This window comes from Agelaius phoeniceus, chromosome 3, assembly GCF_051311805.1.
Source record: "Agelaius phoeniceus isolate bAgePho1 chromosome 3, bAgePho1.hap1, whole genome shotgun sequence".
NCBI classification, from domain to species: Eukaryota; Metazoa; Chordata; class Aves; order Passeriformes; family Icteridae; genus Agelaius; species Agelaius phoeniceus.
Window position 1 is genome coordinate 97,635,917 of NC_135267.1, and position 14,993 is coordinate 97,650,909.

Sequence of the window (14,993 nt, forward strand, 5' to 3'; positions counted from 1 at the left end):
GCTTTGCAATATTCACACAGGAACTACCTGCAACAAGGAGTCTGCTGCTGATATCTTTCCTAATTGCAAGGCAGCCAGGCAGGCTCCAAAATAACTTTTATTTTATTTTTTCTGTGTCTTCTCTTGGCTGGAGTTATGCTAGACTCATTTGAAAAGTTCAGAGTAAAGTGTGTGATTGAGAGCCAGTCAGCCTAGCCGATGAAAAATATATTTTCCAGAGGAAAAAAGGCTAAATGTGTGGCTTTGAGGAGGTATTTCTGCTTCATCTCTTCTTTCCAAGTGATATGACATCTCTGTGTCATTTAAAACTCTTCTCATAGAGCTGTGGAGAAGGAAAAGCAACTTTAAAGTGGTGTCTGCCTTCTCATCTGCTTCTGTTGACTCTCTACAGTATCAGTACGTTGAGCAATTGATATTGCAGCACAACAAGACAGAGATCTAGCACCACTTTGGATATTTTTGATAAGACTTTTTGGTTTTAATAACCAGGTAAACTCTATTATTTACAAGATTTTTCAGACTAAACTGGAGAGATGTGGAAGAAAATATGTGAGTTTGTCCAGGCTATTCTGATTGAAAAATTGTCTCCTTTTTACTTTGTAGTTATAAACAATTTGTTCTGAGAGGGCTGTAACCAATTCCAGTTTTGCTCATCCTGTGATGCACAGAACTTGCCTTTTCAGGTCCTAGTTTTTACTCTGAACATGTAATCAACAAGAGCATCGTCTTTCTATTTGGCATATTAAAAAGGTCTTTCAGTATTTTTGTTTGAAGTAAGAAACCTGTAAGCATGGGGCACTTGGGTAGCAGAGTACTGTTGAACTAGGAGGACAATTGTAATCACAGAGCAGCTGCACCGACAGTACTGTTTTCACCACAAGGAAAATGAAGTCTTTGTGAAGTAGTGTAGAAAGCTGTCAGATCTGGAAAACAGCTCTGTGAGTCTGTCTGCTGGAACCAGCTGGGATTACATGTCATGAATTGGAAAAATAAAATATTTTCCAGGATAGAGTTTGTAAAAATGGGCTGTATTTTACTCCTGATAAAGGCTAAATTCTGTTGTGCAGCTATTGGCTTGATATATTGGTAGTTAATAGTCTGCTGTTCTGTTCAGAGAGTGTAAGCGAAATTATTAGAAATAAGCTCAAACAAACCCAGACGAAATCATGTTTACCCTTTAATCAAATCTGCTGACAATTAGATTGCTGCTTCTCTGATTGTGAGCCAAAACATTTTTGTATTTTCTGGGCTCAATTCTGGGCACGGCATCTGATGAGAGATGTCTCTTTGCTGTAAAGCTATTGTTTGGCATAAGGTGAACCCTCTAGTCTGGTTAACATCTGGCCTCCTGTTGAAAAAGTATGATTTGTGCTCTGCTTGGTGCTGTCTTGTGTTGCTGGCACGCAGATCAGGAGCTGAGACCCAGTTTGATAAATAAACATTGCCCAGTTCTGCTGCACTCCTTGCACAGCAGTCTTGCATTTTGAAATCAATATATTCCCCCAATAATGTATTAGTATTTCTGTAACTTCACCCTTTTAATCTTCTTATCTACCTGTGATGCTAAATATAAGATACTGTTTACTGACTCTGCAGGTACCTGTACACTTCCATCTATGTATAATGATGCATTGCATTCACATGATTGCTGCACAGGCATTAACCTTAGATGTATAGAATATGTTCTGTGTGAAAATAATTAAATCCTTGAGTCCTGACACCTTGGTGTTGCTATTGCTGAAGCAAACACTAATAATAAGAGGGAGAGGATTTTTTTGTACAGAATGCTAAAGTACAGCATGTAGCTTGAAGTGTTTCATCTTACAAGCAGAAGGTATCTTTTTCTTAAGTCTTAAATTCCTTCTAAGATTTACTCTGCCATAATGGTAGATGATGTCTAGGATTCAATTTACTCTCCTTGGCATCAGAAATTGGTATGAACCTGTCAAAAGCTTCAACTGCTATTCTGAGATGTCTAGATACTTCACTCTAAAGCTGAACTAAGTTATTTCTTGCAGAGTATAAAATGTTCATATTTGATTGACCAGCTGACTTTTAGTTTTGTTTAACTGCTTTTAATAGTTATATTTTCTTGAGTAAGCATTCCTGATTTTCAGTCCTTGTAACATGTATGGGGCATTAGTTTCTTTTATTCTGCAAGAAAGAGGCAGATAGTGAACTGTTTTAGAAAAAACATTTTTGTATTTATTGATAAATTATATATTGCACTATATATATATATTTATACTTAATCTGATATAAAAATTGTCCTCTTCCTCTTTTATTTTCCTCTTAGGCAGAAAACCTTCTACTTGATTCAGATATGAACATTAAAATTGCAGACTTTGGGTTTAGTAACGAGTTCACGGTTGGTAATAAACTGGACACGTTTTGTGGCAGCCCACCTTACGCCGCTCCTGAACTTTTCCAAGGAAAGAAATACGATGGCCCTGAAGTGGATGTGTGGAGCCTTGGGGTGATTTTGTACACACTAGTGAGCGGATCACTGCCATTTGATGGTCAGAATCTAAAGGTACAGTTACAGTATGAAAGCTTGGCTTCTGCTGGCTTTAATTTTTGTGTCATCAGGAGCTCATCTTTTAAAACTCTGATTTTACAGGAACTGAGGGAGCGTGTACTGAGAGGGAAGTACCGCATTCCATTCTATATGTCCACAGACTGTGAAAATCTGCTGAAGAAGCTACTAGTACTGAATCCAATAAAACGAGGCAGCTTGGAAGTAAGTAATTTTGTCTTGGAAAAAAAGGGGACTCAAATTAAGAATAAAATACATACAACAGTTGCTTGAGAATTCTTAATTTTTCAGGATAGATACTTTGTTCTTGTTTTAAGGGCCCAAAACTCTTGTTAAAAAAAAAAAAGGGCAATGTTCCAGAAATGGCGCAGCTTGAAAATAGAAAGTGTTAATCAATGAAAATCTAACCTTAATTGCAGCTGATTAACAATTAAAATAAGAGCATTTCAAAGTGCGAACTGTTCCACTTGTTTCAGTCAGATAACGGAGCTAGTTCAAAATCTGTGGAAAGCAGGACAAGATTGTAAATATCTTCCATAAATACATATATATATATATATATATATATATATATATATATATATATATATAAACAAGACTAGCAACCAGCAGCAGATAATACCATTAGCTTTTTCATGACTTTTTAAAAAGCATAGGTGGGAGAAGAATAACTAGCTGATGGAAAAGAGTGTGGAGTTTGCTTTAGTGCTGTAATACATGTAAACACTACAAATTCTGTGAATGGTGAGCTAATGATGGCTAGTTATTTCTGTTTGAGCCTTTCTTCCCCCTCTTCTGGTAGTTTTGTTTCTGAGTAGCTGGAAATTTTATATATATAATAATTCCTGCTGTGTCCCTCAGGTAAAATCTGTTTTGAGGATTTCTAATGAGTTATGATTGTCATTGTTAGTAAATTAGGTTTTCTTTTCATGTGATGCGGAAAAGAACTGTGCACAACTTGTAAGTTGTGTAAAAGCTTCAGTGTTTTTTAAGGTACTGTTTTGTTCAAGATTGATGTCTTGGATAATACTTGATGCATAGCTGATATTTAACAAATAATTGGTGTAGAGTTCACTCCAAAAGCTGCCTGGTTCTATTGTATGAATTCTTTAACAGAGAGGGATTTTTTTAAATAACATCTACTTACCATAGAGATGAAAGTAGAGCAGAAGATAAATAGAATACTTTTTAAATGGTATTGGCATGAGTTAATCACTAGTGACTTTTGTTTCATCTTTCTACACTTATGCAGCAATGGATGTGTTCCAGAGAATAAATCCCATTTAAGCAGCTTTTTGTTTGTAGTGACATGACTTATACTTCCTGGCATGGAGGCTACCTGTGCAAGGAAGTATGCCCTCTGAGTATGCCACTGAGCTCTGTCTGCATGCAACTCATTCTGAGCTGTTGCTGGTTTATGGCTTTTTATAAATACTTTCAAGTTGAATAAAATCTCTGCTGAAGAGACTAGTGAATGATAGCATCTGCTTTACTGATATGTGCTCATTGTTGTTGATGTGCTCATCATGTTCTGTGATTACTGTCTAAAGAACATAATGGTAAGAGTGTAGTCACTTCAAAGATCACAGTTTACGTGTGTCATATTTAGATTTTAGGGAAATAGGTTTTTCTTTTATTGGATTTTCTTCTGGATTTTCAGCAGTTTCTCTTCAAATCTATTTTCACTTTCATTCTAGGTTTTGTAGTGTTACCCAGTTTTTGTAAAATTCCTTCCTGGCCCTGGAGAAAGGTGTTGGATAGCAGTCTCACTGAAAGGACAAGGCAGTCAGATTGTGTGGAATAGAGAAAGTAAATGTTATAAATGTTATGTGTGACCAAGGTCTTGAGCCAGTTCCAAAATACTGATATCAGGCATTGATCAGTATGCTAACCTGAGGGGGAGAGAGGCATCACAACCTTTTTTTATTGGAGGAATATTTCTGAAATCACATTTGCTGAATTAAAAAGTGTGGTATGTGGTTTGGAAAGAAATTTCTGTCTGAACACTTCTAAAAATACATGTTTAGAATGAAACTATAAATGCTTTGGAAACTTCTACAAGTGGAAAAATAATGTCATCTTAGATGAGGGGGGATTTTTTTCGTGCTTTGCCTTCTGATTATTTGCTCAGTCCCAGCCGTACAGCTTCTCAATTCCCATGCATGTTTTTGGGAGACCATCCAAAAGGATGTTTGTCAGTGATATCAGCATCAAACCTGAAATCCACAGAGGACCAGCACCATATGGGTTAGGTTTAGCACTTGTCCTCTGGTAAGGACCAGGCAAATCTTTATTAAAATGCTTCCTCTCAACTTTTTCATGGTTGCAGCTGAGAAGAAACATTTTTGAAACAAGAGAATGTTGTTATAAACCAGTAAATCTTCCCAGGAAGCGATGGGAAAAATGTACTGTCAGAAAATACTTCTGTCAGATTTTCAACCAATTCCTCTTTCCCTCTGCCCCAGTCATTAATTCTTTTGCATAGTGTTGCTCTGAAATTTCTCCAGAGTAGATTTATGCTAACAGAGTGTAATAAAGCAAAATAATTTTGACACAGACAGGACTTGAGCCCGACCAGATTTTTATTAGGTAGTTTTCCCAAAAATTGAGAGAAAACTTATCAATAATATCTAATTGGTTGAAATTTAGTTTGGATTGATGTTTAAGAAGTACAGTTTGAGTCAGATTTCTAAATACCCTCACCAAGGCTGCTGCTCTTTAATCAGCTGACTGAAAGCCCAGCAGAACTTACACAAATGTAGTATTGATCCTGGAATTGGATTGTTTGTGTTGCTTCAAAATGCTTAATTGTAAGAGCCTGTTGAAGAGTTGTACAATAACTCAATGTGCCTCTGAGATCATGTATTTAAAAGGCAGAAGCCAGCAGAAATGTAGATGGAAACAGAGAGCAGATTACATTGAACTCCAGATCCACCTACTGAGGAGACATGAAAAACTGTTAGTGGGAATTTCCAGGCTTGCTGGTTAATTCAAGAAGGATAAAGAAAAGGGAGGTAGAATTTGAGCAGTGGTTTCTGTCATCCACTTCATCGTGCTTAAACTTCAGATTTACTTAACAGTATCTTTACAAAATTATGATTGCAGAGAGTGCATAGTACGCTTTGGGGAGTATCTTCTGTTCCTGCAAGGCTACAAATACATAACCCAAGTCTGTTGTCAAGTAGACTTATGTTCTGTATGTCAGAAATACAGTATAGCAGTATGTGTTCACCATCCCTCCCTCTTTATCCCCTCAACAGCAAAAAAATCAGTTCCATGATAGAAAAAATCTTTAAGTGTTATTGTCAGCAAAATGTTAATTGGCACAAAGTTCTGTATTGTTCTTGTAAGGGTACAGCTGTTGGGGTCTGTAATTTGACAGCAGCACTACATACAAGGAATTAGGTTATATCAATGGAAAATTGAGTCTTTGGCTCTTTGTGAGAAATAACTTAATTTAGTGTTTGCGAGGCAGATTTGGAGCCTGTGGGGAACTTGACTTGCTGGCATTTGTTTTGTTCTTGTATCCATGTAGTGAGCAGTATTAGCATCTGCCCCTGAAGAGACACGCGTGCCTGTTGCTGTAGGAGGAAAAATTACTTCGGCTGTTTGAAGATGAATATGCTCTTAAAGGAAAAATTGTGATGGTTAGGGATTCCGGACAATCAATCTTGAAGGCCTTCAAAAAGATCCAGGCCACAACAGAAGGAAATTTTCCAAAGAAGGCAGGAGAAATTTTTGAAGTAAATAACTGCATGTTATAGAGTTAAGAGGCATTTGTCCCTCCAGTCAAACTTGGAAACATATTTAGGTCAAGTGCCGTGAGCAGATCCATAGGAAAAAATGACCAGTTGGCATCATTATCTTGAAACTAATGACTGTAGGAAGCATCAGCACTTTTCTGAATTATACCTTAGTTTCTAAACACTTCCTTTGTTATTATTCAAAGGAGCTCTTTATCATGATAGAGCTGGTATTGCATTAGCATCTTAGGATGTTAACCAAGAAGAGCACATGGAAGCGAAGAAACAAAATGAAAGATTTTGTTTTTCAGTGTTTTTTCTGGTATTTTAGGCAGGGTGATTGTATAGGGAATGGTAAATAGGAGGAATGAATTTATGGGAGCATAAGGATGTGAAAGATAAAAGAAAAATAAGACATGAGGAGAAAAAGTATGAGGGAAAGAGCAGCATTCAGATTATTATGAATTTTGCTTTTCCTATGAAATTGCTTTTCATCAGACAAGCTAGCACAAGTGTAATGGGGTATGGTAAAGAGCATGTTGGCCTAAAGCGCTCTTATTTTCTTAGCAAATCATGAAGGATCGGTGGATGAATGTTGGCCATGAAGAAGAAGAACTAAAACCATATACTGAGCCTGAACCAGATTTCAATGACACCAAAAGAATAGGTAAGACTTTCAGAAGGATGTTACATCTGGTGCACACAGGCAGTTTTATCTTGGAAGGCAAACTAAGCTCTTACGAATTTCACCTACAATCCCATCATACAGGTAAAATGCATTCTTTTTGTTTAAATGAGAAATTCCATTACAATGGCCTCCTTAGAACTACTTTTGTGACTTCACTGAGCTGACATCAATCTTGAAATTTAGTTTGAAGCACAGCAAAAGACAAATAAGACTACAGAATTTAACAGACAGGAAGAGGCAGATTTTCTTATGAAGGCAACACTTCTTGCCCCCTGTGGTTAGACAAAGTTACTGTTTTGGCCCAGTAGCTATGCACAGTTTCTATTTGCCAGTGCTTTATTTGTTGTTGAATAACATTGAATGTTTTATAAATTAGTTAAGAGTTGTATAATGTAGCTGGGAGTTTTTAAGACAAAAATAACACAAAAGCGAGGAGTTAGTAGCATGTTCTATTTTTGCACAGCAAGAAAACCTCACTGGGTTGATTTGAATCTTAGTTACTTGTAAATTATAAGGCTGTTTTTCTATTTTCACTGTGCTTAAGTTGTCAGTAAACCCAAACGCATTCTGCTGATATATCTGGCCCTTTTTACTTTTAGACATTATGGTCACAATGGGCTTTTCAAGAGAAGAAATCCATGAATCTTTAGTAAACCAAAAGTACGATGAAGTCATGGCCACTTACCTGCTTCTAGGTAGAAAACCACCTGAAGTAAGTGCTGTTTACATTTTCTGGTTTGGCCTTTATATGTTGCTGGGTTGAATGCTGGTGTTTTTTTTCATATCCTCTTGGATATCTTGCTAGTTCCCATATGAAGAAATAAATTAAATCCTCCAGTATGTTCATGTTTGCTTGTAAATGTGTTGAATTGCTTTTTTAAAAAGCTGGCTGTTAATCTGAAGTGTCATGGCTTTAAGTGCTGAATTTTCTTCTTGTCATGTGTGTTTTCAGTTAAAATATGAAATAGTTAATAACAATTATTTTTCTGGCTACTCAGATGTGACATCCTTATTTCTCAGAAATGTGCTCATCCTTTTTCATTCATATACTGTTTTATAGTATATTGAATTATTCAGTAAGTTATTGCATTGTAGTTATTAATAGATTTGTGGCAGAAAATCTTGTGATTGTTTTTGGAACTAGAAGGATCCGTACATCTTGTAGACCACATGGATTTTTCAAGAAATCAAAGATCAATTCTTTCTTTTTGAAGGAATTTTTTTCCCTGCTGCTTCATTGGCCTTCCTTCAATTCCAAGAAAGTGTAGATCTGATATGTGCATACTTGAGTGCATTTTCTCACATTTCTGAGCCAGAATTCCCTTCTGATGGCAGCGCATGGAGGGAATTGGTCTAAAATCATTTTGGCTCAAATTGCTTGGAAGAGGGTATTTGTCTTCTCCTCTGCATTTACATAGAACTTAGTCTTCTTAAAGATGAACAACTCAGTGGCTGAGATACAGACCTTATAAAGATGTTTTGAAAGCCATAAAGGATCCTTTAGTCAGTACTTGCTTTTTTAGTCCTCCTGACTCAGTCCAGTGCATTTTAAAATTGTTCTGGAGCTATGAATGCTCTTAGGATTAAAAATAAAATTTAAAAAGTCAGGGAAAACCACTCTGTGGCTTTGGTTTTAAAATAGCACCATTTTTGTTTCTGTCATGATCCTTCTAATTTTGTTTTGAGCATTCATTAACTGTGCAGCTTTAGCTATGTGTTTTTAAAGCACATTAAACAGAGATGAAGTGATAAAATTAATCTTGAAGAATATTCAACTCTGGATACAATGTTAATTTTTTTTTAAGTGCCTTTGGCACTTTTTGCTTTATAATGCTATAGAAGTACCAGTAGAGTTGAATTTTGTTTATGCTTTGAAAACCTGTTTTCCTTGTAGTTTGAAGCAGGTGATTCCTTGTCCAGCAGCAGCTTGGGTCAAAGGTCTCGCCCCAGCAGTGACCTCAACAACAGCTCGGTGCAGTCCCCTGCTCACCTGAAGGTCCAGCGGAGCATCTCCACCAACCAGAAACAGCGTCGGTTCAGCGACCACGGTGGGGATGACATTCCAACAAGTGAAGTTACAGACACAGCTTAGTGGGAATGGGCAGGGTTTTGTAAGCCTAGCAAGGCCCCCATACTGTACATTTGTTGTGTACCTGATCGTGATGTGTGTCTATATGAAGGTTTCTGTGGTAAATCTGGATCCGTGCACCTCATAGATTTATTTCTTTGGACTTGTTACTTGGTTCACTCACTAAATGAGACGCTGAGGGTGTTTTGTGTTTAGGAACTAATGGCAGTTATTGCTCTGGATAACCCCAAGGGCAGCAAACCAATTATTTTATCATTACATTTGGCTATGGGGCCAAATTGTTTGCTTCCAAGAGACAACAAATTTATTAAGTATTCAGGAAACATTTTCAGGTGAAAATTATTCTATCAAAAAAGAATACATATTTAAAACATTAAATGAAAGGGTTTTTTTTCCTCAGCTGTCAAATTGCTATAAATATTTCTAAAATGTTTTACCCTTTTCTCTGCCTAATTTACATTACTGTTTTCTGCATTTTCTTAGCTGATATGATTTTATTTCAAAGGAATGTAAAAGTCTGCTGATGGAGGAGTTTTCCCAAAACATTTTAAAGAATGATGAGGGGAAAATAATTGTGATATTTTTCAAGTAAAAACATGCTTGTAAACAAAGTAGGCCTAGGGTTTTCAGGGGAAAATAATATTTCATAGTATTTAGAGGAAAAGATATACAGAAAAAAGTACTAAGAAAAATTTGAAAAATATATTTTAATTCCTTTTTTCATAGTACTGTACAAAATGCATGGATTTAAAATGAGAATTAAAATGCTCTTCTAGGTTTTACATATTGATGTGAAATGGGAAGTAATTCTGAACTGCAAATTGGAAGTGAAGAGAGAGTAGGGAAAAAGAGCACAGGCTGTCACAGCTCGATTTAGTAGGTTGATCTGTGTGCTGAGTTTGCCGTCAGAGTTGTTCAAATGCTTTTTTTGGACTCGGGGAATTATATTTAGGCTACTTTGGCCAAGAAAAATGCAGTGATTATTTTTAGGTATTTATTAATTCTATTTTTATTTGGCAGTTGGCCCCTCAATTCCTCCTGCTGTGTCATACACAAAAAGGTCTCAGGCAAACAGTGTGGAAAGTGAGCAGAAAGAGGACTGGGACAAGGATGTCTCACGCAAACTCGGCAGCACTACAGTAGGATCCAAAGGAGAGATGGCTGCAAGTCCACTTGTGGGTCCAGAAAGAAAGAAGTCAAGTGCAGTTACCAGTGTGAGTACCAGTGGCTTGTTATATTTATTTTTCCCTATTTAAACAAAATGTGCAGCACAAGATTACTATAGACATAATGGGTCCTGAATAAGCCACTAAGTCTATTTCTGGTAACTTTTACTGGCAGACAGAAATAGGCTACAGTAGATGTCTTTTAAAATAAACCTTTCCCTTCCCCCTCAACTTTACTTTTTCTAACACTAACATAACAGTAAACATGAGAATGTCTGCACTTGGGAAAACTTCAGTTTCTGTCAAGAAAAATACTGGACATTTAAGGAAAGAACATAAGAATGGAGCCAATATGGGATGCTCTTTTTCTGATTTCTAATGCTTGTCTATCTACAAAGGAAGTCAAGGGACTTCTGATTCAGGGATTTCATCTGATTAATCCTACATCATATCTCTCTTGAACTTTCTCTGTAAATTTGGTTGTTGGGTTCTCTGAAACCACTTAATTTTGGACTTCAGAAATGGAGTGAAATGAGTTGGAACAACCCACTTGTTCCCTGGTGTGTGTGCCTGCTAATATGATTTACAACCTGGCTGTTGTATTAAGGAACTGAACTAGCAAATGAATAATTTCTTAATGCTTCTGTTACAATATTCACAGTTCTGTAAACTGCTATCATATTACTGCCTCAAACACCTTTGTTCCAAATTGGAGAGTCTCTCTCTTCTACTGTGAAAGCATCTACTTTGCCTTTTGGTAATTCATGTGTAGTAGGATTGATGTTTAGGGTTCACAGTGAAAAAATTTAAACACTGCATGATGTTTAAACAGCTACTTAGGAGCAGGAGTTCATGTGAGGAGAAAAAAATAGGCATGAATCATGATTTAAGATTCGAGTATACTTTGTGCTATTAAGAGACATGGTCTATTAAATACAAAAACTCTTGCCATCTGTTAGTACACTTGACTGGCAGCAGGAATTCTCATTGTCCTTTGGGATTCGGTATGCTTCCATCTTGAATATTCTGGAAAGATGATGTGCATTTCTATTAGGATTTTCTGAAAGCAAAATAAATGCTGAAGTTCATTTAACTCCTAATGTTCTGCAGGCTGTCTCTGCTATACATCTGCACATGCTTTAATTTTTTTTTAATTTTAAATAGGGTTGTCTCCCCACCCCCACAAAAATCTTTGAAATTATGGTTGTGTGGATTGCATGCAGGAACTTTGAGTCTTCTAAGATTAGATTTCATATCTGAGCTTTTCCAAAATGTCTTGCCCCAAAGCTGATTAGAGTCATGTGTGGTACAAGCTGATATGTCACAAGCATTTCTCTGCTTTGTGAGAACTAATTAAATGGAGTATCTTTGCTGTGAAGAATGAGAAATTGATTTACTTGCTAATGGCAACTTCAATATTTGTGCATTTTTAGCTCTGTTACTATACTGGGGACTTCGAAAGGCTTTGTGATGGGCATGATTAGGGAATATTGTTGTCTGATACTGCAACAGTAGTTCAAGGTTGAACAGCTTACACGGATAGTGAATATTTTTGTTTAAAACTCAAACATTTAAAGTGAAAAAAGCTAATTTAATGTGGATAGTTTAAAAATATTTTTGTGTAACTTTGGGGGTAATGTGATGTTACCTTCAGAAAGCAGAATTTCTTGAAAACATATTTATGACCATCAGTCATATTTGTGTAACTCAAGGGAGTTGACTTTCAGAAACAGTTATTGCAATTGTCAATCTTCCTTACAATTGGCCTTAGAACAGTTTATTAAGTGATCTTTGTGGGTTCATATTAATGCTGTAAAACTGTAGGTGAGAGAGACCTAAACATAGTAAATCTTGCAGAGTTCATGATGTCCTACAGTACCTGAGTCTAGGGTATTTGAAATCGTTTGCCAGCAGGCATCAGAATGTAATGTTGGCGCAGTGCAACTTCTCCCACCCCAAATTCAGTATGTAGTGTATTGAAAAGTGAGAATTGTATGTCATGTACTAAAGCTAAGCCTTCAGTAGCTAACCTGTGCTTGGTAGGGATGGGAGAGTATGTTTGTGCTTATTTTAGGAAGTCTGTCCAAATGGAAATTAGCAACAGAAAGAAATACCATCAGTATTTTTGCAACAAGAAGTGTTAGCCATTTTATTTGCATCATAATTTCTGGGTTGACTGACATAGATTCATAGTATTTCCATTTTCCTCTTGAAAGCTCTTTTGACAGGGGCAACAAACCGGAGTGCTTGTTGGAAAATTATGCTGTGCAGGAAAACCTTTCAGTCAGCTATAGGTGTGTTCTTTAGGATCCCAGTTTATTTGATCCCAGGGACAAATAATACAGGAATACAGTATGTGGGAATTGCATAATAATACTTAGTAAAGTATGTGTCAGCAAAATTAAACTTCCTTGTGCTCTCTCAGTGTGTTCTCAGTGGGGAAGTAATGAGATGGTGAATGAGCTATTGGAAAAAACAGCTGATGATATAAGTGATTTGTGTTGACAGATTGACTTTGTACATTTGAATGCATTAACAATATACATAAGTAGCTGAAACACTGTTTTGATTTGCTTCTTCCAATGCTTAGATTTTTGTCCAATATAGATACAGTAGAAAGTATTTAACTTTACTCTTAATCCTCTTCTAGAATAATGTGTTTTCTGGTAGTGGAATGACAAGGAGGAACACTTACGTTTGTGAACGTTCTTCAGATCGCTATTCTGCAATACAGAATGGGAAGGACAACAGGTATTGTTCAACTTTCCTTGTTTATTTTTTTGGGTATAAGAACTGAATCACAATGTGAAATACATAAAGTCCGAGTGTATGTTTTTATCTTCCACTGCTGCTTCTTTGTTTGCAATGAATTTTTAAGCTAAATGTGTCAGTCAGCCTTTGCTTCTTTTTATGGACACATTAATTACTGAGGGTTGTCTTCCAACACAGGAGGAAGTAATTGTGCTAACAACTAATTGCTAGGTGGGCAGTTGTGCTGTGGAGAGCTTCAGATGGATTACTCTGACAGTGTAGCCTGATCCTTTTTAATTTCTGCTCTAACCACTCAAAAAGCTGAAATGGTTAAAATTTATCAATTGCTTTCAATATAAGTTTTTGGCCTAAATAGTATTTTCATAGTGATGGTAACCAGTTTGTGTCCGTTTGTGGGATGACAATGAAGCTCAGTTTAGTATGTTTTGTTGAGTAGTATTGTGTTTAACACTGCCAGTTAGTCTTTTTTAAAAATCTTTTGTTTATCCTTAGTGTTATTTAACCCCTGTACTTGACTGAAAAATAAAATACTGGCTTTAATGGAGTATAAAAAAACCTGGATTTTTAAAATTGAGACTCAAATAACAGCTCTTACTCTGATGCTTTTCAAGCTATTCAAATACAACAGTTACTGTAAAATAAATAAAAAGCTCATAGCATGAAGTAGTGTAACCTAGTAAACTAGTTTTCTTTTGTTTTCCATCATGATGTTTGAATTTTTTAATGATGCATAAAATTTTAGAAATAAGAAGTACAGGGTTGTTCATTTACAGTAAAATTATGAGCTGTGGAACACATGAAAGATAACTATTTAATTAAACACTTAAAATTAGTTTTCTGCTTTTTAATGTACTTCCTTAAAGCATTTTAATTTCAAATTATTGGATGGGTGCTTTCAAAAGTGTTTTCCCAAACACTTTTGGCTTTTTTGTATATAGTTTCAAGTATTTGAACAAAGGTAGTAAAAATCCTTCTCTGAAAAAAAAAACCAAACAGATAACAGATGTTTCTTAGATAGACCATTATAATATGTATTACAATACTTTTCTGATCTGACAGAGATATTTTTCTTTCAAGAGATTTAATACATAAAATACTGTAAACAGAAGGGACTTTTCCCAAAGTTTTTAATTTTACAGTTGATTTTTTTCTATAGTATTGAAAGATCCTTAATCCTTGTTCTTTTCATGATTGCAGTGAATATTGTGCTCAGTTCTTGGAGCATATTCTGAAAAATTAGGAAGAATTTTCTCTTGAGTTTTATTATTTGCCCTTCCTACAAGAATGGCAAGTATGTTGCAGTTGAATTTGGATTTGGTGCAGCTGAATGTCTTGTGTCATCGAATTATTCATCTGAAGTCTTTACCTCTTTGCTACTGATATTTAGCTGTGGGACTCCAGTTGCTAATACATTATTAATGCAATTTCACTTATGCTTGTAGAGGCAAAGCTGTGTTTTGCCTTAATTCATTTGACTTTAGTTTTAAAAATTAATGGCATAATACTTTCGCCACTACTTTCATCTTTCTTGCCACTTAAGGAAGGAAAAATAAAAGTACTGATAGAAGGAACTGTACATTGAAAGGGTTGACCCAGCCCAGCAGCATCTGGAGGATGCTGTCCAGAGGACGACAAGTTGGTCCTTTAAAAACCAGTAACTTCCAAGTGATAATGTGACAGCAGTTCGAATTGTTTCATGTTTTAGATGTTTAACTACAAATAAGAGTATTCACAAAAGGAAAATCTGTTTAATCAATCTATTTAAGTCTTTGTGAATTTCTTTTTCAGTATTTTTTAATTATGTCCTGGTATTCATTGCAGTCTTTCTTCATTTCTTTGAATAATGTGTGTGTAAGCTTTAATTGTGGGAGCAAAGATAAGGCCTAACTTAACATATATGGAGAATTCATTTATGGATTAACATAATTTTTTTAGAATTTTGTATTCTTTACTTTAGCTGACTCAGGCAGCCTGGTCACCTAGTCTTCTGTTTAATTAA

The 14,993-nt window shown here is 35.8% G+C and overlaps 1 protein-coding gene across 5 annotated transcripts in view; it reads left to right on the forward strand.

Moving 5' to 3' along the window:
• The window catches only part of MARK1 (microtubule affinity regulating kinase 1), a 58,985-nt gene that overhangs the window by 36,002 nt on the left and 7,990 nt on the right, over positions 1-14,993 (forward strand). For all 5 annotated transcript variants that reach the window (XM_077175935.1, XM_054629925.2, XM_077175936.1 and 2 more), the window contains 7 exons: positions 2,297-2,533; positions 2,621-2,740; positions 6,847-6,946; positions 7,567-7,679; positions 8,862-9,015; positions 10,077-10,270; positions 12,873-12,973. In XM_077175935.1, the coding sequence (XP_077032050.1) occupies positions 2,297-2,533; positions 2,621-2,740; positions 6,847-6,946; positions 7,567-7,679; positions 8,862-9,015; positions 10,077-10,270; positions 12,873-12,973 (1,019 nt within the window). The remainder of the gene's footprint in view (positions 1-2,296; positions 2,534-2,620; positions 2,741-6,846; positions 6,947-7,566; positions 7,680-8,861; positions 9,016-10,076; positions 10,271-12,872; positions 12,974-14,993) is intronic.